The 19,401-nt window shown below is 44.1% G+C and overlaps 1 protein-coding gene across 7 annotated transcripts in view; it reads right to left on the bottom strand.

Annotated features, from left to right (window-relative positions):
• ATP11C (ATPase phospholipid transporting 11C (ATP11C blood group)) overlaps window positions 1-19,401 on the bottom strand; it is a 59,360-nt gene that overhangs the window by 9,377 nt on the left and 30,582 nt on the right. For all 7 annotated transcript variants that reach the window (XM_084534085.1, XM_084534083.1, XM_084534086.1 and 4 more), the window contains exons 9-26: window positions 18,997-19,061; window positions 18,339-18,420; window positions 17,815-17,965; window positions 16,692-16,889; window positions 15,187-15,348; window positions 14,823-14,980; window positions 14,164-14,235; window positions 13,469-13,542; window positions 12,652-12,755; window positions 11,799-11,980; window positions 10,500-10,763; window positions 9,950-10,124; window positions 8,692-8,794; window positions 7,193-7,338; window positions 6,181-6,240; window positions 5,017-5,144; window positions 2,556-2,691; window positions 737-802 (exon numbers count right to left, since the gene is read on the bottom strand). In XM_084534085.1, coding sequence (XP_084390211.1) covers window positions 737-802; window positions 2,556-2,691; window positions 5,017-5,144; window positions 6,181-6,240; window positions 7,193-7,338; window positions 8,692-8,794; window positions 9,950-10,124; window positions 10,500-10,763; window positions 11,799-11,980; window positions 12,652-12,755; window positions 13,469-13,542; window positions 14,164-14,235; window positions 14,823-14,980; window positions 15,187-15,348; window positions 16,692-16,889; window positions 17,815-17,965; window positions 18,339-18,420; window positions 18,997-19,061 — 2,326 coding nt within the window. The remainder of the gene's footprint in view (window positions 1-736; window positions 803-2,555; window positions 2,692-5,016; window positions 5,145-6,180; window positions 6,241-7,192; window positions 7,339-8,691; window positions 8,795-9,949; window positions 10,125-10,499; window positions 10,764-11,798; window positions 11,981-12,651; window positions 12,756-13,468; window positions 13,543-14,163; window positions 14,236-14,822; window positions 14,981-15,186; window positions 15,349-16,691; window positions 16,890-17,814; window positions 17,966-18,338; window positions 18,421-18,996; window positions 19,062-19,401) is intronic.

Here is a 19,401-nt window from a genome sequence, read left to right as displayed (position 1 = left end):
AAGTTTTCCAGTCAGCTACCTCTCTGTGTATGAACACCTGGGAAACACTTTCAATATCTACAGACTGGTACAACATCAACAGGGAGGCAGCAAGTTTCTAATTGCAGCGGATACTTTTTAATAGAATAAGTTTGATGCAACCTCTGATGCTACATGAAACAAATGTGTAAAGGTTGCAGTTATTGTAATTGCCTTCTGTCACCACCTGCTATCCTGAACCAAACATAAAAGACCTATTGTAAGGCCTTATGCAAACTGTTCATTCTGGAAAGCTCCGTGAAACAAAGCAGTTTGGCTGTTATTGTTTGACAGATGTGCTTTTGTGATCCCTATGGTGCTGAGCAGCATCTGAAAGAAGGCAGTCAGACCCGAGTACTCAGTTGTTCCTTTCCTCTTTCTGGAGCTGAAAGCCAAGGGGCGTTAAGCATGGGGAAAAAAGTCAATTGTAACGAACCGAAGTTCTCAGAAGAGGGCAAAACATAGGGAAATAATTTACCAGAGCATAAGCACTTGTCATAAGCACACACAGACCAGAGGCTACACAAAGAACAGCAGCCACTAAGCCACTTATAAATTCCTGCCTGTCTGGAGGAACAGAAGATATCAAGTGTGGGGGGAAAGGTATTCATAAAATACATCTTCAACGTATTCACCCCATGGGGTAAACGCTTTTATACTGCACCATATACACAACATTCAAAAAGGACTGCAAGAAGAAGGGAAGAAAGGGACTAACCTTCAGAGTGACGGTGAACACCAACACAGTGAAAACAATCGTTCCGAAGGTCCAATTTCCGAACACCTGGAAAACACGTTGCGTTGCCACATGCGCCTCTGTCCACCTCGTTGAAGAGGAACAGAAACGACGACAATGACAACGGTGCAAGCAAGGACAGGGAGGGGAAGGAGGGATGGCGCGACTGCTACTCGGGCCGCGCGCCGGGCGCTCAGCACGCCAGCCGCCCGCTACTCTAACCCTGTGCCATGCACTACCACGGACAAGTGACCCGGTGTCGTGACAGTGACAGGTACAACCTCCTACTAACAGCAATGTTGACTGAGAACACAAGTCATTTGGACCACCTGCATTTCATGACTTCTTGGTCATTTACTCAGTTTCTGCTTTCTCGTGACACAGAACTATCGCAGCACCTCTGGTTATCGTGCCATTTCAGTCCCACTTGCAGGACGCACCAGTGGGTGCTTCTCCATATGAGAATACACTGGTTTATTTTGCAGATACTAGTGACTATGCACAACAAAGAAAAGCAGATACTGTATATAAATCCAAATGATGGCAATGAATGGGACAGATGCTTACCAAAGGCTGTCAAGATCTGAATGCATACATTAAAACAGAAAGTGAAATGTAAAAGTTTTTAAAAAATGCAAAAAAATTAAAGTCAATAGGAGCGAAAAAGGAGTCAATCAAACATACATGGATATTATGAGCAATTGCTGGTAGCAGTTCTTTACAGGCATAAGTGCTTACAAAACAGGACAAAACCACAGGTCTTATTTTAGTGCCACATGGACTTGACCTCTCAAGGCATCTGCAGTGCTTACATGTTTTATTCAAATGCAATCAGAATGGCTATAAATACAGAAAGGCACTGACTCTACAGTACATGTGCGTGACTACACATAGCTGGGGCCATAAATGGTGGCACTGATGCAATGTATGCAAATCTCAGCTTTCCTCCAAGTGTTGTCCCTTAAAAAAAAAAAAAAAAAAAAAAGCTAAGGTGTTTTCAAGGATCACAAGTGATGGTGTAAAGCTCTCCATCAGCTGAGAACTGCTAACATCTCCCTTCAGTGGAGGGCGTCCCCAGACAGCGCAGACCACCACGTGCAAGGCAGCTGCACTGCACCGATGCTTTGCTCTGTTCTCAGCTAACCAGCAAAAAAATCTTAAGTTCTTTCCCCCTCCCCTTCTTTCTATGCAAGTTTGCCTGGGCCAGCTCGCACACCTCGCTCACATGGTGATGCAAACAACGGTCCCAGTGCGAGAGGCACGAACAAGCAGAGCAGGGACAAGTAGAGCAGCCTGCTCCCTTTTGACGGCAGCGCTAACTTGTGCTGGCTTCGGCACAGCAGCAAGCTGCCAGCACCAGCCTTCCCCCTCGCAACAGTAAGCGGGGGGCTGGATCAGGCTTCGTGCAGGCACTGTTTTGGTCCCTTGTGGCCTGAGCAGGGTTTCCTCGCTGGCAGGTCCTGCCCTGCACCCAGCCAACTCCTGGGACCACGCGGAGGTGTGAAAGTGCACTGTGCAAAGCACAGGCTGGAGACATCACTAGGGTGGAATAAAAGTTTTTTGTAAGACTACTTATTGTGCCTAGAGAGCATAACCACCTCTACACTGTTTCCATGGCGATTTGGAAAATGTTTCGTTTTAAGCATTTGCTGCAGAATCACACCATAAGCAATGCTACACCGTTGGACGAGACTCGAGACACAGCGCACAGACTAAGCGTGTAGATATTCACTGACAGGCATATAAAAGAGGCAGGGCACAAAAGAAACACTCATCTTTCTTTCTTTTTTGGTGTTGTTACCTTTCCGTTATCTTCCAATGATGAATTTTGAAAAAGAAAATAAACCCCAAAGAAAAACACGAGTCCTTCAAAGGCGCCCAGGAAGGTCCAGTACAAGAAAGGCCTCCACTGCAGCATTGCATTATCGGAAACTTTCCTGCCAAGAAAACAAGCAACAAGAAAATCACCATCATGTAGGTCCTGCTGCAAAGCCCAGGGTTTCCCTGGGTTTGGAGCAGGCCCTTGCTGTAGAAGACAAGAAGATAAAACACAAATACCTGCCAGTACACAGGACTTAAACATTTACTATATGCACATACTGGTCCTAAGAAATCAAAAGACACTCAGCATATTTTTTTTTATCCTTCTCTAGGTAATGCAGACAAAAATCCAACCCCATCCAAATGAAGCAAGCAGCTGTAATGCAGTCCCAAGCATCTCGTACAAACACCTTGCTGCCTCCCCTATCCACAATTAACAACTGCTGAATTTCAAAACCAGGGCTATGTTGAAGAAGAAATGCGTAAGATGCAAAGAACTTGTGGCACGCTTCCTTCTCTTTTTGTTGAATGTGAAAACTCACTTTTTTGGGAAAGCTCTGTGAGTGCTGTTCCTGGAAGTGGTGTTGTTCTGTACAGGCTGAAAATAAACTCCTGAATCGTACCGTGGGTTTTTAGCACGGGGGTTTTAGCAGGAGGCTCTTGGCTGAGAACAGGAATAAGATCTGGCATGGAGGCAGCAGCAGCAGGTTGATGCACGTTGACAGGGCCCTGTGAGGACATGCTCCAAGGCCACTGTCACAGCCACGGAGCTGCAAACCCAGGACCACATCCAGCCTCGGTTCCTTTGGTCCCTGCTGCAGGTCTCCAGCAGCAACCCCAGGGACCTATGCTTTTGACTACACCTCAAACAGCCTGACACTTGCTAGACATGAGAAGGAAATACTGTTCCAGAAGTCTTTCCCCAAAATAGTTGAAAACCGCTGCTTATGCTTAAAAAAGCTTCTTGTATCACTATATTTTCAGATGACCTTCTTTAAAACTTGAAGATTGATGGGGGATGAAAGCATGTTTATGGCAAAACCAAAAATCCTCTCTTCTCTTTTTTTTTTTTCTTAACTGTTCAAGCAATACATCTATTATCAGCAATATGCACCCTGTAAACGGGTGTGATGCTGAGCTCCAGTAATTGCAATTTCTAAAGCAAAACACTACTGGAATCCTATGCATGATATTCTCAAACATACTGTAATTTGGGTATGAGTAAGGAGCACAGATAAATCAGACCAAGAGCTATTTTTGCAAGGAGAGAAAATGCGAAGAGCCTCCTCAGTGCAATCTGTTTTGCATTCACATTTATGGCCTGCAGCACTCATCGTAAACAGACTTTTTACTGTGCCTCAGACTAGAGATCTGCACTGCAGCAACTCAGCACTTCATACAGCAGAGGCACAGCAGTCATTCTGTATTCAGCAGCACATGCATAGTCCTGAATATTCAAAGTGAAGCTATCTGACTGCACAATTAATCTGTTTTCCCTCAACTCACATACACCAGTGATCAGACAGCTCACCAGGTGAATGCTCAGGGGGCTGCTGTTATTGGTCTATGCTGCACAATATTCAATTACAAATTTATTTAGAAATACGTGTGTTTTGCCGTATGAGTGGAGGAACGCAGAAGTTTAATCAATCAGAACTGAGTAGCTATTTCAGAAATACTCAAATCCCCTGAAGGGCTGCACTCATGTGCGTGTATGGGCAGGGGTGGGAGGAAGACATGAAGTATTTCAGGTTCTGCGGGAGGTCAGGGACTCCCCCAGTTGCAATGAAGTAGAAAAAGAAGCCAGTAAAGCAGGGAGAGGTCGTCTCCTCTTAACCTCTACTTTCCACCTGCAATGTGGAGGAAACTCTGAGCACAAAGAGCATGGCTCCCAGGTAACTCGTTTTGAAATGGAGATTTGGCCTTTGGGGGATATCCATCCAGACCAGCTGAGAAACTACCTGCTTGAGTTGTATTTCATGAGCATTCACTTTCCTGTAAATTAATAGATCTCTCTGCTCCTGAAAGATAGATTTTCCCTCCATCTATTGCATGCTCCATCATGGGCTTGGCTCACGCCACCTGGCTCAGAACTAACGTGAGTGAATGCTCTGGCCAGAGTTGCAACTTGCTTTACTATAGAGGAATAATTCCATCTACAGACCCCACCCTCTTTTTTTTTTTTTTTTAATGCAGACAGAAGGGCAATTTACTGGACCAGATACTGTGAGAAGGCATAAATAGAAATAAGCATTAAACACGTAAGCAGCGGGGACATAAAAAAAATCTTTTCTGCAGTTCCATGGCTACCTTGTCACCATCACAGGGCAGGTACACCAACCAGCTCAAGTGATCCCTGATGGATTGTTTCAGGCACCAACAAAGCTTAAACAGTGGCCAACGAAGCAGTGCTGAGGCTTACCCAGTCCTTTGCTACTTACATATACAATTGTGGATCTGAGGTCAGCGTGTCAATGTTGATGTGCTGCTCCAGGAGGCTGTAAGCCAGGATAGGTAGTGACGTGAAGCAGATGTTGTACATGGTAAGGTAAGCAGCATCATACAGAGGCTGAGAAGAGGGAGAAGGGCAAAATGAGACAGAAACTTGGCTTTAAAAGTCTCCCCATAAACAGATTTACAGTTTCCAGCCCTTGCCTCCATACATAACCCACGGAGGCACCCCTTTGTCACAGACACAAATCACGCCCCGTGCAATGCCAGCGGGGCCGAGGCACCCACAGGCTGCGTGGCCAGAACCCTATGGCCACTGAGGGCAGCCCCACTACCAGCAGCTCCATACCTGCCTGGGCTGGGCCCCATCTTGACCTCCAGGAAAACATGATTAAACAGTCCCTATTGCAGCTTTTCTGTAGCTGCTCTTGTGCTGCCGTTTCTATTAATACACTTGATGTCTCCTGTGACTCTCTAAAGACTAGACTTTTTTTAGACTATGATTTTTCTTTTCTCTCTTTTTTTTTTAAAGCAAGTGTTTCTGCTGAGACATGCAGAGAATAATCTCCTATGATTGCTTTTAAGACCAAGCAGACACAAAAGCACACAAGTGAACACAAAACCCAAAGAATTGTCTCCAAACACCCAAGCCCACACCTCACAGAAATCCATCCTTCTGACACTCATTTGGACAAAGCAAGTGTTTGATGACGCTCATCATGTGTCTTACTTTAAAGGCTCTGATAAAAGAACAAACTGTTCCTTCTTTTGAAAGACAACTTTAATACAGAGAAATACCGCAGAGAGAAAAAGACCAGGAAGTCTTCAAAAAACTTTTCTCTTAAGTGTAGCAAAATTAGGTGTTGGCAAACCAGCTAAGCCACCCTCCTGTTACTTTGGGAAGGCATCCATCCGTGTTTAAACAACAAAAATGGGTCATGGATGGAAATAGAAAGCAAGCCAATTTATTTATTTTCAATTGTAGGTTTAAAAATATTATGCTGCAGACATGGTGCTGAGCAAGGTCAATTTGTACTATCACCTAAAGAAAGAAGAGGAAGAGACAGGATGCTCACAAGTCAAATCTCTGCTACAAAGCCTTATGACGTGACTTGCTTTTTCCCTGTCTTTTTAGATATATTACTGGAAGTTACCTGCTGTGAGAATCCACAGAAGAACTGGTATAAAAATTGTGGTAAAATGAAGCAAAGGTTCTAGAAAAATGAAAAAAGAAGGGTTAGCAGGGAAGCATTTATGCATTCAGTGAATGCTTGACTTTTCATTCTAAATCCAAATATTTTTCCCCTATTATCAGATGATAATACCTGATATTATGATATCAGGTAAAGCAGGTGTCCTGGTTTCGGCTGGGATGGAATTACTTTTCCTCCTAGTAGCTGCTGTGTTTTGGATTTAGGATGAGAATAATGCTGATAACACACTGATGGCTTAGTTGCTGTAGAGCAGTGCTTACACGGAGTTATGGACTCCTCAGCTCTTCACACCATCCTGCCAGTGAGGAGGCCAGGGGTACATAACGAGCTGGGATGGGACAGAACCAGGGCAGCTGACCCATACTGGCCAAGGGGATATTCCCTACCATATGATGTCATGCAGAAAAATTCATGTGGGGTGGCTGGCTGGGGCTGGGGAAAGGCTGCTCAGGAAAAGGCTGGGCATCAGTCAGTAGGTGGTGAGAAATTGCCTTGTGTATCACTTGCTCTGTACATTCTCTTATCGTTATCATCACCATCATCATTATTTCTCATCCTTTTCTGTCCTATTAAACTGTCTTTATCTCAACCCATTAGCTTTTGCTTTTGTTTTCCTTCTGATTCTCTCCCCCATCCCACTGGAAGGCAGGGGGAGCGAACGGCTGTGAGGTGCTTAGCTGCCTGCTGGTTAAAGCACAACATCAGGCCACTGTGTTCAACCAAATGTTATACTAATCCCAGCTTCTACTATCTGCAGAAGACACTGGAAGAAGTAACAACCTTGCATTCCCTTATACATAGCTCAAACAACAGGCACATGGGAGACACACACCCTTTTTCTAGGTAAACACAGCAGAGTATCCTATACATGTTTTTTCTTTTTCCATTTTTTTTCTACTATTAAAGAAACCTGTATTACAAACAACAAAATGAGCTGAACACACATCCTTACCTTATAGAAGAAATACTGTACAAGGTGTGCTATTCTCACATAATACAAATGCCCATGTGCTAGTAGCAATTTTCTTAAGTGTTTAAACTTTGGGACAGCATAGTCACTGTTTCTCGCAGCCTGCCGTCCTTCTTTGCCTTTTATACCTGAAGACAGAAGAATTGCAAGGGATTAATCCATAGGGGACTGGAATTTGGACTAATGCTACCCGTGTTTGTTCACATCAGTCTGTCTCAAGCCACGATAAAGGCCATACTTCATTCTTGCTTCTACAAGGACTTTACATTTCAAACACTTCCATGCATCCACCGTGCATGCCCACTCGTGGCATTCTGGGGACTGTGCCTGCAGGCACAGAGTGGCAGGCAGACACCCCAGGAGAGCAAAACACTAAAGCTCTTCAAGACTTGGCATTGCCTTGGCTCTAGGACAATCAGATGTGCCTCTGGAGTTTTTAATTTATATTTAGTTTGCTATCCAATTTTCTATGTAAGAGAATGTGGTGAAGACTATCTAAATCCGATGAAAGATATCTAATTGGTTTCCCCAGGGGCTTGCCTGCATCTAGCAGTCTGGTTATTTCACTGCAGATGCTCAGCCTCCCCAGAAATCCCCTCAGAGAAAAACTCAAGAAAGCCAGTTTTGTTCACTCAGAAACCACATTCAAATGGACTACAAATAACATGCCATTTCCAACAGCCAGAAATAAAGAGGCTATCCTTTCTCTTCTATCTTTACCCTCTTCAATACCCTTTTTAGTAATATTAAAAAAATATCCAGTACTTTCAGAACCTCTGAAAACAATCTGCAGAAATTTAGACAGTTTGCATATGAAGTCAGTCATATGGACAGGGCAGACAACACAGCAGAGCATCAGCCCCTGCAAGATGCATGAGATGCTAGCAGCTGCGATCAGCACTGCCAGGCAAACCCAGGTAAAGGATGAAGGCCAGCTTCAGCTCAGCTGAGATAAGCAGGTACAATCCCACTGAAATTCTCAGCACTGAATTTAATAGAGAAGAGAAGACTAGCGGAAATTATGTATTTCATTTAAGCTAGCATCAACCTTGTTTGTGCAGAGGACAGCAGAAAAACTCAGGTGTTTCACCACTGGGAATGAGGGAGGTGTAAACAGGGTCATGTGAAGATGCAAGACAGAACCAAGTCTTTAATGCTTCTTTACTTTTCCCCTTACAAGTTATCCCTACTAAAGCCTGATGTTTTAACTGTACTGCATTTGCAATGGCTGCCATTAATCACACATCAGTTTGCTACACATGCCTTTCCTTCTGACCAGTAAGCAACTTTTACCCATGATTATGCCAAGTACTTATCTGGAGCAAAACCTTGCTGAAAGCAGCAGCACTTCCCACATTTTTCGGTGGGATCAGTTCAGCTCCCGGCAGAGATGCTGACCGTGCCTCAGCACTGAACCTCAGCAACACCGAGGGACAGCAGACAAGCCGTAGGTGTTAGATGTTTGTTATCAGCGGTCTTACCTATTCCCACATGTGCTTCCAAAATCATACTAACATCATTCGCACCATCCCCTATTGATAGTGTTATTGGGCTCCCTTTTGTGTTCTTCACCATTCGCACAATCTAAAAAATTTAGAAAAGGATAGCAGAAGAAATAAAAACTTCAGAGAAAACAAGAAAACTATTAAAGAGATCCCTGCTGCCTCATCTGCAAGAACACTCCTCAGCAAGTAACCTGACTTCTGTGGCAACAAAATAACACCAAGGGAGTTCAAATTAATAAAAATCCCTCCTTGTTTCCTTTGTAGTCACTAACTAGAGCAAAAGCCAAGACTAAGCTTTAAAGGGCCAAAGGACAGTGCTTAAAAAGGAACCACTCACAGCAGTGTCCTCCCCTTCCCTCCTGCCAGATCCTGCTCTCTTACAATGAAGTGAGTCAATCATGCCCCGGAACAGGACTAAACATGCTGTTTATCGTCCTTTTGATACCATCAGCCAGTGTGAGGAAATCATGGACTACACATTTAGAAATGAAAAAAAGAACAATCGGGTTTTGTTTATTTCTAATTGGTTTGAGTTTGTGGCTTCCTGAAGGCATATTTAAGACAGGGTTATGTTCGTATTTGAAAGACTGGTGTTTCCATAACACTCTGAAGTTCAGACAAGGCTTATACATAGCCTGGAGAAGTCCTAGCTGATTAAGATGAGTAAGTTTTATTTAAAGCAGCACTGCAGGAAATGTAGCCTCACACCATTACACAGAAATAATCACAGTTTACATCTAAAGGCTACTTCCAAAAAACCATACCTTTCAGAAAAGGAGTACTTGGCTACAACTTGTTGAAGGTTTGCTGCTACCTCACAATTCTTCATACTTGCTTCATCTTCCTGCCAAATCTGTAAGTCAGACTGTTACAGCAATACTGCTGCATTTTAAATTGGTGAACTCCTGTGCCATTTGCATTGTTTCCTACTCCCCAGGGAATAACATGCTGCTTTGCAATGCCCCTCCAGGAGCCTTTTCCTGAACATTGATATCTACCACTCAGTGCAGTAAGTTCTATGATGGCATCCAACCTCTCAAATCAAGAAGCCAGATCTGAACTAGTTTGCAACGTTTTCAGCACCTTCTGGTGAACGAGGCAGCACTTTGTACTTACATTTCTCACAACAGGTTTTGAAGCCCACCTACAGATCAGGTCAAGCCCTGCTAACGGATTAAGGGCATGTCATATCACTTCACAACAGCTTCAGTTGGTTAAAAAAAAAAGTAAATACCTGTGCTTTCTGCAATGGAGCCATTCGGCAGCAGAGAACTGCAGTACACTTCAAGCAGATTTGTAGAAATATGTTTTTGTAATTACTAGAACTGGAATCCTGTGAAGGATTGAGTATCAGCGACAGCGTTGAGCCATCTATAATCAGTCCATAGTCTTGACTCAACGTCCAGCTTCTAGAGCACAATGAGGAACAGATTTGTGTTATGGGAAAAAAGTTACACTTTAAGAAGTCAACCTAGCTGCTTACAACATCTTTGTGGAAAAGGAATTGCTCTTGTATTAATCTTTTCCCCAACCCTTTTGGGGGGTGGTCTTAGCAATCTTAAAAAGCTTGGATTTAATACACACCCTTCAGTAAGGGAACTGCATAATTAGGTTCAAAACCAACTAATACTAGAGACAATGAACAACGCAAAGGAGCCAGCAGCAGCGTGTGCCAGTAGTGCATCCCCAGTGCCACAACATGCTGTAATTTCTCTATCAGGTTTGCATCCGTGCCCAGTACTATAATCCAAATGCGTGCAGGCTGGGTCCTCCTCATCACTCACCTCTTCAGGCCACCCCGGTGTTTGGGAACATCCTGAATCAGCTTTTTGTGGTACTCCAACAGTAGCTCATGGAGCCGGTCCTCCTTTCTCTCGCTCTCCCCCACTGTTTTCACCGTCAGCTCCAGCAGCTCGGTGCTGGTCTGGAAGAGCCTGCAGGCGTAGCAGGTGGACTTGGCCGTTTCCATCTTGTCTCCCGTCAGCACCCACACCTTCATGCCAGCAGCATGCAGAGCTTCAATTGTCTCTGCTGACTGTTCTTGCAGTCTGAACACGGAGAGGAAATGTGACTGATCAGATTTGCTTCGGAGGCAAGGCAGACGCTGGGCAGCTCCGTACTGCTGGTAGCATGCCAGAGAGCCCCCAGTGAGATCCCTGGCCAGGTCACAGAGCTGGACTCTCAGCACTGGCCACGTCCTGGCCACCTGGTGAGAGGATCAGCCACAGCTGCGTGCTGACGGACCACAAGCACCCACCTTCAAAGCTGCTAGTGCACAACCCAGCGTGCAAAAGCACCATCGGTGAAAAACATCTCACACTTTCAGAGAGAAGCAGAAAGAGCTTGGAGCAGCTCTCCACTAGGTGTAAATTGAGAAAACATGACGGCAGAGCAAACAAGACCTTCAGAGGAGGCTGTGAAGCCCTTTCCAGCAAGCCCCAGGCAGGCAGGAGCCTCAGAAATATGTTCCTGAGATACAACACTCCATGGGTGTAAAGAGGCTTAGCCTACATTGCCACTTAATCCACACTGCCTCAGCCCCCTCACCCCAGGTATCCTTATTTTACAGGTAGGAAACATAAGATAGAGAGAAGTTAATTGATTGTCCCCATGGTAATCAGACTACTGCCACAGGAATAAGGATTAGAACTCGGCAATCCCAATCTTTAAAGTGCAGCCAAAATTCACTGCATTATACTCAATTTGTTTTGATATGCAAATTAACACTGCGTGCATTCATTCACTTTCTGGAAGTGCAAGTACTTCTGTGGTTTCATTAATAAATCCTAACTTCTACACTAGCCAATTTTAGCAACTAGGGCAGTGTGTAATGGGTTGTGCCACAGAGTAATTGCCCTGGACACTTCCAACGTCTGCCTCGCTGCTCAGCAATCACAGACTGTTCTGGGTTTTAATTCCCATGGCTCTCAGGCTGTCCTGTAACCACAGGTAAAGCCATCCCAGGCTGCACAGGAACCTCACTGCAGCTCACGTGAGAGATCGTGGGTGCACCACAACACAAAGTCATGGAGAAACCGTGGGTACCACAGTGCCTAACAGTGCCTGGTCTGTGTGCTCTTTACCTGTCTTCTACAGCAGTTGCTCCAATCAAGTGCATGTCTGCTTCTGTGTCTTCAAAAACCTTTGCCATCTTTTCTTCTCTGTCCTGCAGAGCCATCTTCGCTTCATTAAGCTGTCGGTCTATTTTATCATACTCCTTCTGAGTCAGTTCTTTGAATGCCACACAAAGTGTTCGGTAGCCATCCTTGCAGGAGGGGAAAAAAAAAAAGTGGACAAATGCCCTAAAAACGTATTTTCTGAAGCTCCCCACATTAGGCTCAGTACTTTTCCCCACTGTTAGTACTTTCAGTGAGTACTGAACCTGACGGCAATGATGCTTTGTTAGCTTAAGACAGAAAACCAATTTGTCTATGTTTATACAGGAGCTTCCTCACATCAGAGTACATTCACATGCACGTAACGCAGCAGACAGAGCAGATATCCTGCACCTAACACAGCAAGTGGGAATCAAGTGTCCCCACATCCAGGACCAAGGAAGGGACATGCTCCCACGTGCGACCACCTCTGCCAAAGAGGCCTCCCAGGAAATGCTCCTCTTCCACCTTTGCATACAAATCACAAGTGATTGAAAGACTTCTCCCACCAGAGAAAAAAAAGTCTGCTATTGTTATTTTCTATTTTTAACTTGCTTTGGAGATGCTTGGACACAACTGCAATCGAGCCCATATAAGTATATCAAAAGTCAAATAAACATGGAAGTCAAAGAAACAAAAAAGGAAAGAAGCCAGGCTTCAAAACAATAAGAAGTGGCACTCAGATTTTCAATACTTCCCTCCAAAGCAAGGTCACAACCCTATTTTTGGCATAAGGCTTTCCTGACCCCAGGAGCCAGCCAAGTTCCATCTGCGTGCTTACCATAGCATTGCGGTCCACATGTACTTTAGTTTGTTGAATTTCTTCTTGCTGCACCCTTGGAAAAATAGAGGAATCTGCTCCTTTACAGAAGAGAAGTAGCTTTCCTAAAAGCAGAGTTATAAATAGTTTATCACATTCAAAAGCCATAGAAAGACTTAACAGACACTGGCTTCAATAGCCAGCTAACAACGCAGAGGAAGAATTCTGTCAGGACTAAAGAAGGAACTGCTAGAAGCCTGGCTGACTACTAAAAGTGGCGTGACACCTGTACAAAACCTTCTTTGACCTCTGGGTGAACTACACGATGTCACTACCTGCCCGGAGAAAACTTTCTGCAGAAGGCTGGACAAAGCAGTTTATTTCTCCCTATTTAGAAGCCTCAGAAACCTTTGTGGGGATGGGACAAAGCCCATGTCCTAGAACTTACAGGACTGAAATTTAAGAAGGATAAACCTTGAATTTTTGTCTGCTAACCCCATGAAAACCCATCCCACTCAGGTGAAGGTCTCAGACCTCCTCCTGTAATTATATCACCAAGTCGGGGCAAGGCAAGCAAAAACAAGGTCCCTGTCCGTGTCCCCTCCCCTAATCTGCAGCTGGCTCCAAGCATCTCCTATGAAGGAAATCAACATTATCCCAAGCCAGACCTAGTAACAGAATTAATGTGTCTAGACCAGTCCAGAGAACCTAAGAGCTTAGACTCGCTGGGTTACAGTGCGCTGTTACACACATTCAGAAAAGAATGAAGGGGATGGGTTTTATATTTGTGCACAGGTGCACACATGTCCACGAGTCTAGAAATGCCTTTTAACTGTACCTGTGATGGTCCTCACAATGACACTCATACGGCGACGGACAGGATCAAAGTTCAATATATGGAGAAGCTGGTACCTTAAAATTAAAAAAATAAATAAATAAATAAAAATGAAAGTGAGATTTAAGACAACTCAGTGCCAACTCCCCAGAATAAGAAGTGAATTTTGATTGTGGGGGCGAGTTGTAGGGGAGCACTGGGATTAGGTAATTCACTCTCAGTTGCTCACATACTTGCAGATATCACAGTAACTGTTACCGAAGCATAAAACCTAATTATTTTGAGTTTGGGAGGGGAAACAAGAAGCCTTGTCACACAGCTTAAGCCATGCCCTGCTTGGAGGTCCAGCTGCTATCCTTAATGCTGGCAACCAATCTCAAATCTGGTGAGCCACCTGTGGTGGCAGGCACTGGGGAAGGAGACACGCAAGGGACTGGACACACTCAAGGGACCTGAATGAAGGCTTCTGTAGAGCCGACAGCAGGTTTTTGCAAGCAAGCCTCTCAGCCTGCACTTTTCAAGAAGGAGCAGTGTCTGTGCAGGTCGGTAGCTGGTCTTACAACCCTTGCTGAGCAGTTTTGACCTTGCCCGGCTTGCCACATTGACTGAAGTTAATTAACCCACATGGGAGCCGGTGCTGAGCAGAATCCATTCAATTACCAGCAGCAATATTACTTGGCAGACCCCACGGCACTTACATTTCAGTTTCATTCTTTTGGTTTCGTATTTTCATGAAATCATTTTCAAGTCCTAGAAAAGTGAAACCATACCTGTCAATAAACAAGAGGACAGAACAACAGTGAGAGCACCCGTTGGCACAAATTAATCGTTAACTGCGTTCTCATTTCACTTTCTGTACTGCAGAGGAGAGACAAAGTTATCAAGCCCAAGCTAGAAAGCCTGGCCAGACGTTTGCTTGCTCCTTGCAGAGCCAGCTGTGACATTTTGTCACCACTCCTGTAACCCAGCGAGCTAGACACTTCAGTGCACAGATGCCAAGAGGCTCCGGACGCGGTCCCCTGGGTCTCTAGCAGATTTACCATCCACAAGCTAGTACACATATGCAGTAGCCTCAGTCTAAAACTCAGGGCTGACAACAACATCTTCTAAGGATTGAAACACACATTTCACAAAAAGTAGCCCATCTTATTATTTTGCCACTGCACAGAAAGGAAGCAAACTGGCTGCAATGCCATGCTTTAGGGGCTGCTCTCAGCAGTGAATGTAAACTTTGGCCTCCTGAAAAGTTGCTCAGCAAAGACCCTTTGTAGACTTCTGCTTTTTTGGAGAGCTCTTTCCAACTCAAATACTCATGTGGCTTCCCAGAGGAGGAAAAAAAACACCTTCACATTCTTACTTTTCTGCGCCTTTCACCAAAGCGATTTCATCTGGGGAAGAGGAGATGTAGGTGTGTTTGCATTCGGGATGTCCTATCAGCCCATCCACCTGGTCTGCTTCCTTGATTTGAACGGTGTGGCACAGGCACAAGGCTCGCAGGAACAGCTCTTCTCGGCTCTAGGCAGGATGGAGAAAGGGCTCATTACCAGCTTCATGCCACGCACCCAGTCCAACTCAAAGCAGCTGCTTACCATTGTTGCATGTTTGTATTTTAAAACCAAAAATATCCCCCACCCCTGAAACGTCAGCAGTAATAGATCACATTTATTCAGCCAGGAGCTGCCAACAAAACCCCAGTATTAACCAACAAGCTGATTTCTTACCTTTTCTGCTTTGCCATAGTATTTGAGGGGCCCATCGGTCTGGGAGAAGCCATCAACCTCTGAAATGCAGTCTTTGTACTTGTGCCCGTCTATGCAGCACTCGATGAACTCCATGCTGTTCTCCGTCAGGGTTCCTGTTTTGTCTGTGAAGACGAACTCCACCTAGAAGCAAGGGGACCCCCACCTCGCTGTACTCCCTGCCTCCACTGCTGCACCAAAGCCTCACCAGGGAAGCAGCCCCACAGATGGAAAGGTTGGGGCATTTTGATACATCTGGACCAATTCTGAAGAGTACTTTGCTGCTTTCCTGACCTGGCATCCAAAAACATGCAGGTGCTGCATGGGGGTTACACCAGTGTATGGTTTTACTGTTTCCATCCTCCCTTGTTTTCCCATCCATTAAACAAGTGGCAGCTCCTGAAGACTTAAATTTTCCCTCATCCTCTTTATTGGCTACTTTGCTGCAGCTCCCAGTGCTTATACAGCTGCTGCTGCAGGTCTGCTGCCTCCTTTGGGGGACTTCCATTTTGGTGCTGTATATGAGGCAGGTAATTGCTACTCCAAACTGATTTTTTTTTTAAGCAAAATAAAAAGCAGGAGGCACTGTACATACCCTACACTCAGCCTCTCCTGACACAGATAAGAGAGAGAAGCCAGAAGCTCTCTAACTGCTCCAGCAAGGCCTGCAGCAGCCTGGTTGCATGTACATTACATGCCCAGAGAGATGACTGGGCAGTCATTTCTGTTAATCCTTGAAGACACAGAGGATTTTTCATTTTTAATTGAAGCGGAGAAAGCAAACCACCCTGACATGCAGAGTACTGTGCCTGATTTTCCCCAGTATGGAAACAATTGGCGTGACCCAATTCCTACTCCTTCATACACTATTTATAACCTTATCCATTTCATGCAGCGAGTAGAATCATGTTAAATGGAAAGTGTCACCAGACTGGCTGAAGCTCTGCCCTGCTGGGACAGCCAGTAACTGCCACAACAAGGTTTCTTATTAGGGAAAATGTTACAAGCTCCAGTGGCAGTGGCCCACGAATTGTTTTTCAGAGCTATCAAGAATTGTGGTGTTGGAATAAAAACTGCAATCAATTTTCTTCCTGCCTGTGATTTTCTTCTGCCTTAATTAAATACAGCAAGGCTTTTAATTTCTGTTTAAGGTGCACTGATAAGAAGTAATGGAACAACACTGCAATGCTCAACTTAGGTCAACTTTCCAAATGCTTTGTATATCTTTTTTTTTTTTTTTTAATGCAACATCGTAATAGCTGTGGTGGGGAGAACCATCAAGTTGGAGAGAGTAAGCAATGCACAACCAGTGAAGCAAAGAGATGCACAAAGACCACCACAGCCCCACCATGGTAGGACGGGATGGTGTATGGTGTGCATGCTGGTAGCAGAAGTGGACCCTTGTGGCCCTCCTCCCCATGCCAGCTGCTCCCCTGCCAACACAGATGATGTTCCTCATAGCAGATGCTAACAGAGCTCGTTCTGACCTGTCCAAGCTCTTCATTCAGGTCCGAGGTGTTCACCAACGCTCCCTCTTTTATTTCTTCATCGTACATTTCCTTGTCCCAAGAGATGAAGAAGGAACCCAGGAACTTCTGCATCTCTACTGTAACATACATGGAGACTGGGATAATAAAATTGAAGAGGACCATAAATGATAAGAAGTCTGTGAACATCCGCAACACCTGCAATGGAGAGACAAGAGGAAGATACAGTCCGTGCATAGCTCAGGGATGAGACAGTTTACAACAACAAATCTGAGGTTTTAGACAGCATTTCCTTAAAGGTTAAATAGACAAAAAAATCCTGAAAATAACTGAGTGCAGTTAAGGTATGGCCAAATTCTATTTTCCTTCGATGTAGAAAATCTTGCTGCCTTCTACAGCTATATGAGGGTATAATAGAAGAACACATCTTACTGTTTCAAGGTGACCAAATCTCCATTTTATTCAGGTATATATTCCTTTTCAGAACATACTGTTACAGACTGATTCTCATCTCAGATATCAGGAGCAAGTGCTTTGAGACCAGTCAAGCTATGTCAAGGGTACAACCAATTCAGTGACATGTCTGAAGTCCTACTCAACAATCAACTGAATCAGATGACTTCCACCCACTCCCACTCACTCCTTCAGGCTTGGCTGCCTGTGTCTCAGCAAGTTTAAAAACCTGGCTGACGTGGCCTCAATTTATCTACTCAAAGCTGAAAGATAGCTCAAGTTCAAATAAGGATCCAGGTTAAATCAGCTGCTGCATTTATATAATGTCTCTGCATGGTGGAAATGATGTTATCCGCCTGCTGCCAGTAGCCTGCATGTATTCACTTGTCCCCAGGGTGATGGGGATGCCAGTGCACAAGCAGGGTTAGCAGCAAGCCTTGCTACAAGCATCACTGTGCCCCGCTCCATGCAAGCACTGCAGTGCACAAGTATGAGAGATGCAGGTAGTAACTGAGACAGGAGACAAACACAAACAGAGAGACCGCAGTAAGTGGCAGCACTTCCGAAGAGCAAACAGGCATCACAGGGTTGGCAGCAGACATGATCAGATTAAATAAAACTGTCAGAATAAATAAAGCTGGAGGAGGTGCTGAAACACAAATCCATTTACCTTGAACGTCTCTCTCTCTTTTTTAGTCTTTTCATTGTACCAAGGCTCATCATTAAATGGATTACTCTGCCAGACATATTTCAGAGTCGTGCACACAGTAGCTTTGCTCAATAGGATGCACAAATACACTATCAGGAAAGCGTTGATAGATCTGAAAAATAGGTTTCTTTTTAGAATTCTTGCAACTATTTTTATAAAGAAAATCATGCAAATAAGCAGGAACAGAACTTCCTTAATCTTAAGAAGGGAATTGCAGAACAAGTGCTTTTGACAGTGCTGATACTCAGGGTCAATTCATACATTTTAACATTTCTTCTTTTTTTTTTTTTTTTTTTTTTTTAAATAAAAAAGCTACTAAATGATGCAGCTCCTTGAAAGATATGTTTAATGAAATCCACAGATTGCATGGAAAATCAGAGAGCATCTGAAACAAAAAGCAGCAGATTAGGGGATTATTTTTGTGCAAGTCATCCATGACAAAACCCAACAGCTTATACCAATTTTTGCCTACTATAAATACTCACTTTTCTACAGCAGAGCGTTTCTGAGATTTCCCTTGGTAGTTCAAAGCCATTTTTGTTTCCATACCAGTATAGACTGCCACACCTACAGAGGATTAAAGCAGAGCTCATCAGGGACTCACAAGCCAGAAGGGACCCAGCTTTCACTGAGCCGTCGGAGGCATCAGCGTGTACATGGGAACCTGACTCCCAGTTCAAGAAATCAGCATTACCCAAGGGCTGCTCAACTGCAGAAAGCTCAGTGGCTGCTAAGTAATGTTAATTGCACATATCCCTGAGCACTGACCAGCAGCCCAAGGGTCACACACAGTTAGAAAAAATATCAGTCTTCCCTACCAGCCTTCATTCTAAATTACTGATGTCTAGGACTGTGATTCTAGCAAAAGTGTTTGGCAAAGGATTTGGAAACAAGTCCCTTTTCTTTGTAACTCAGGCATGAAGAAAAGCTTGCTTTATTAACACAACCTGCATAGCATGGCAGCACTGCAGATAGAACCAGCACCTCCAGATTTTACCCTAGAAGCTTTTCAAGCAGCTGGCATATAAATGCAACTGTAGAACCCTGGCAGACAGGCTGCAGGTAAGTATTTTCTCTTTCTAGATATAGTGATAATGACAAATGAAGATGTTCATCAGAACTATGACAAAAAAAAATGTTCACCATAGATCTTCTTGGTATTTTTGAGGGTAGCACCTTTCAGCAACAAGTTTTCAGGACCCAAAGACCTAAACATAAAAAGAAGTTATAACAGCACATCACTAAAAAAACATTCAAACTTCTTTGCTGTTTAAACACAAAAATAAACTATTAAGCTAAACTCATGATTTTTTTAGAGGTGATCACTTGATTTGTATGTTAAATTAGACTTTCCTTATTTTTCCACGTATGTACTTTTATTTCCATTTCACCTTATGTAGACCATCCTTGGTGCTCAGAGTCCCAAATTTAACAGTGTGTTCTCAGTGAAGTTTTGGAGGAACAAGTACAAAACATTCACATGTAACACATTCTAGTAATTATATAAAAAAAAAAAAAACAGTTTTTAAAATCTTAGAAAATCTATCA

This window comes from Aythya ferina (assembly GCF_964211825.1).
Source record: "Aythya ferina genome assembly, chromosome: 13".
NCBI lineage: Eukaryota > Metazoa > Chordata > Aves > Anseriformes > Anatidae > Aythya > Aythya ferina.
This window is presented reverse-complemented; position numbering and strand designations above follow the sequence as displayed.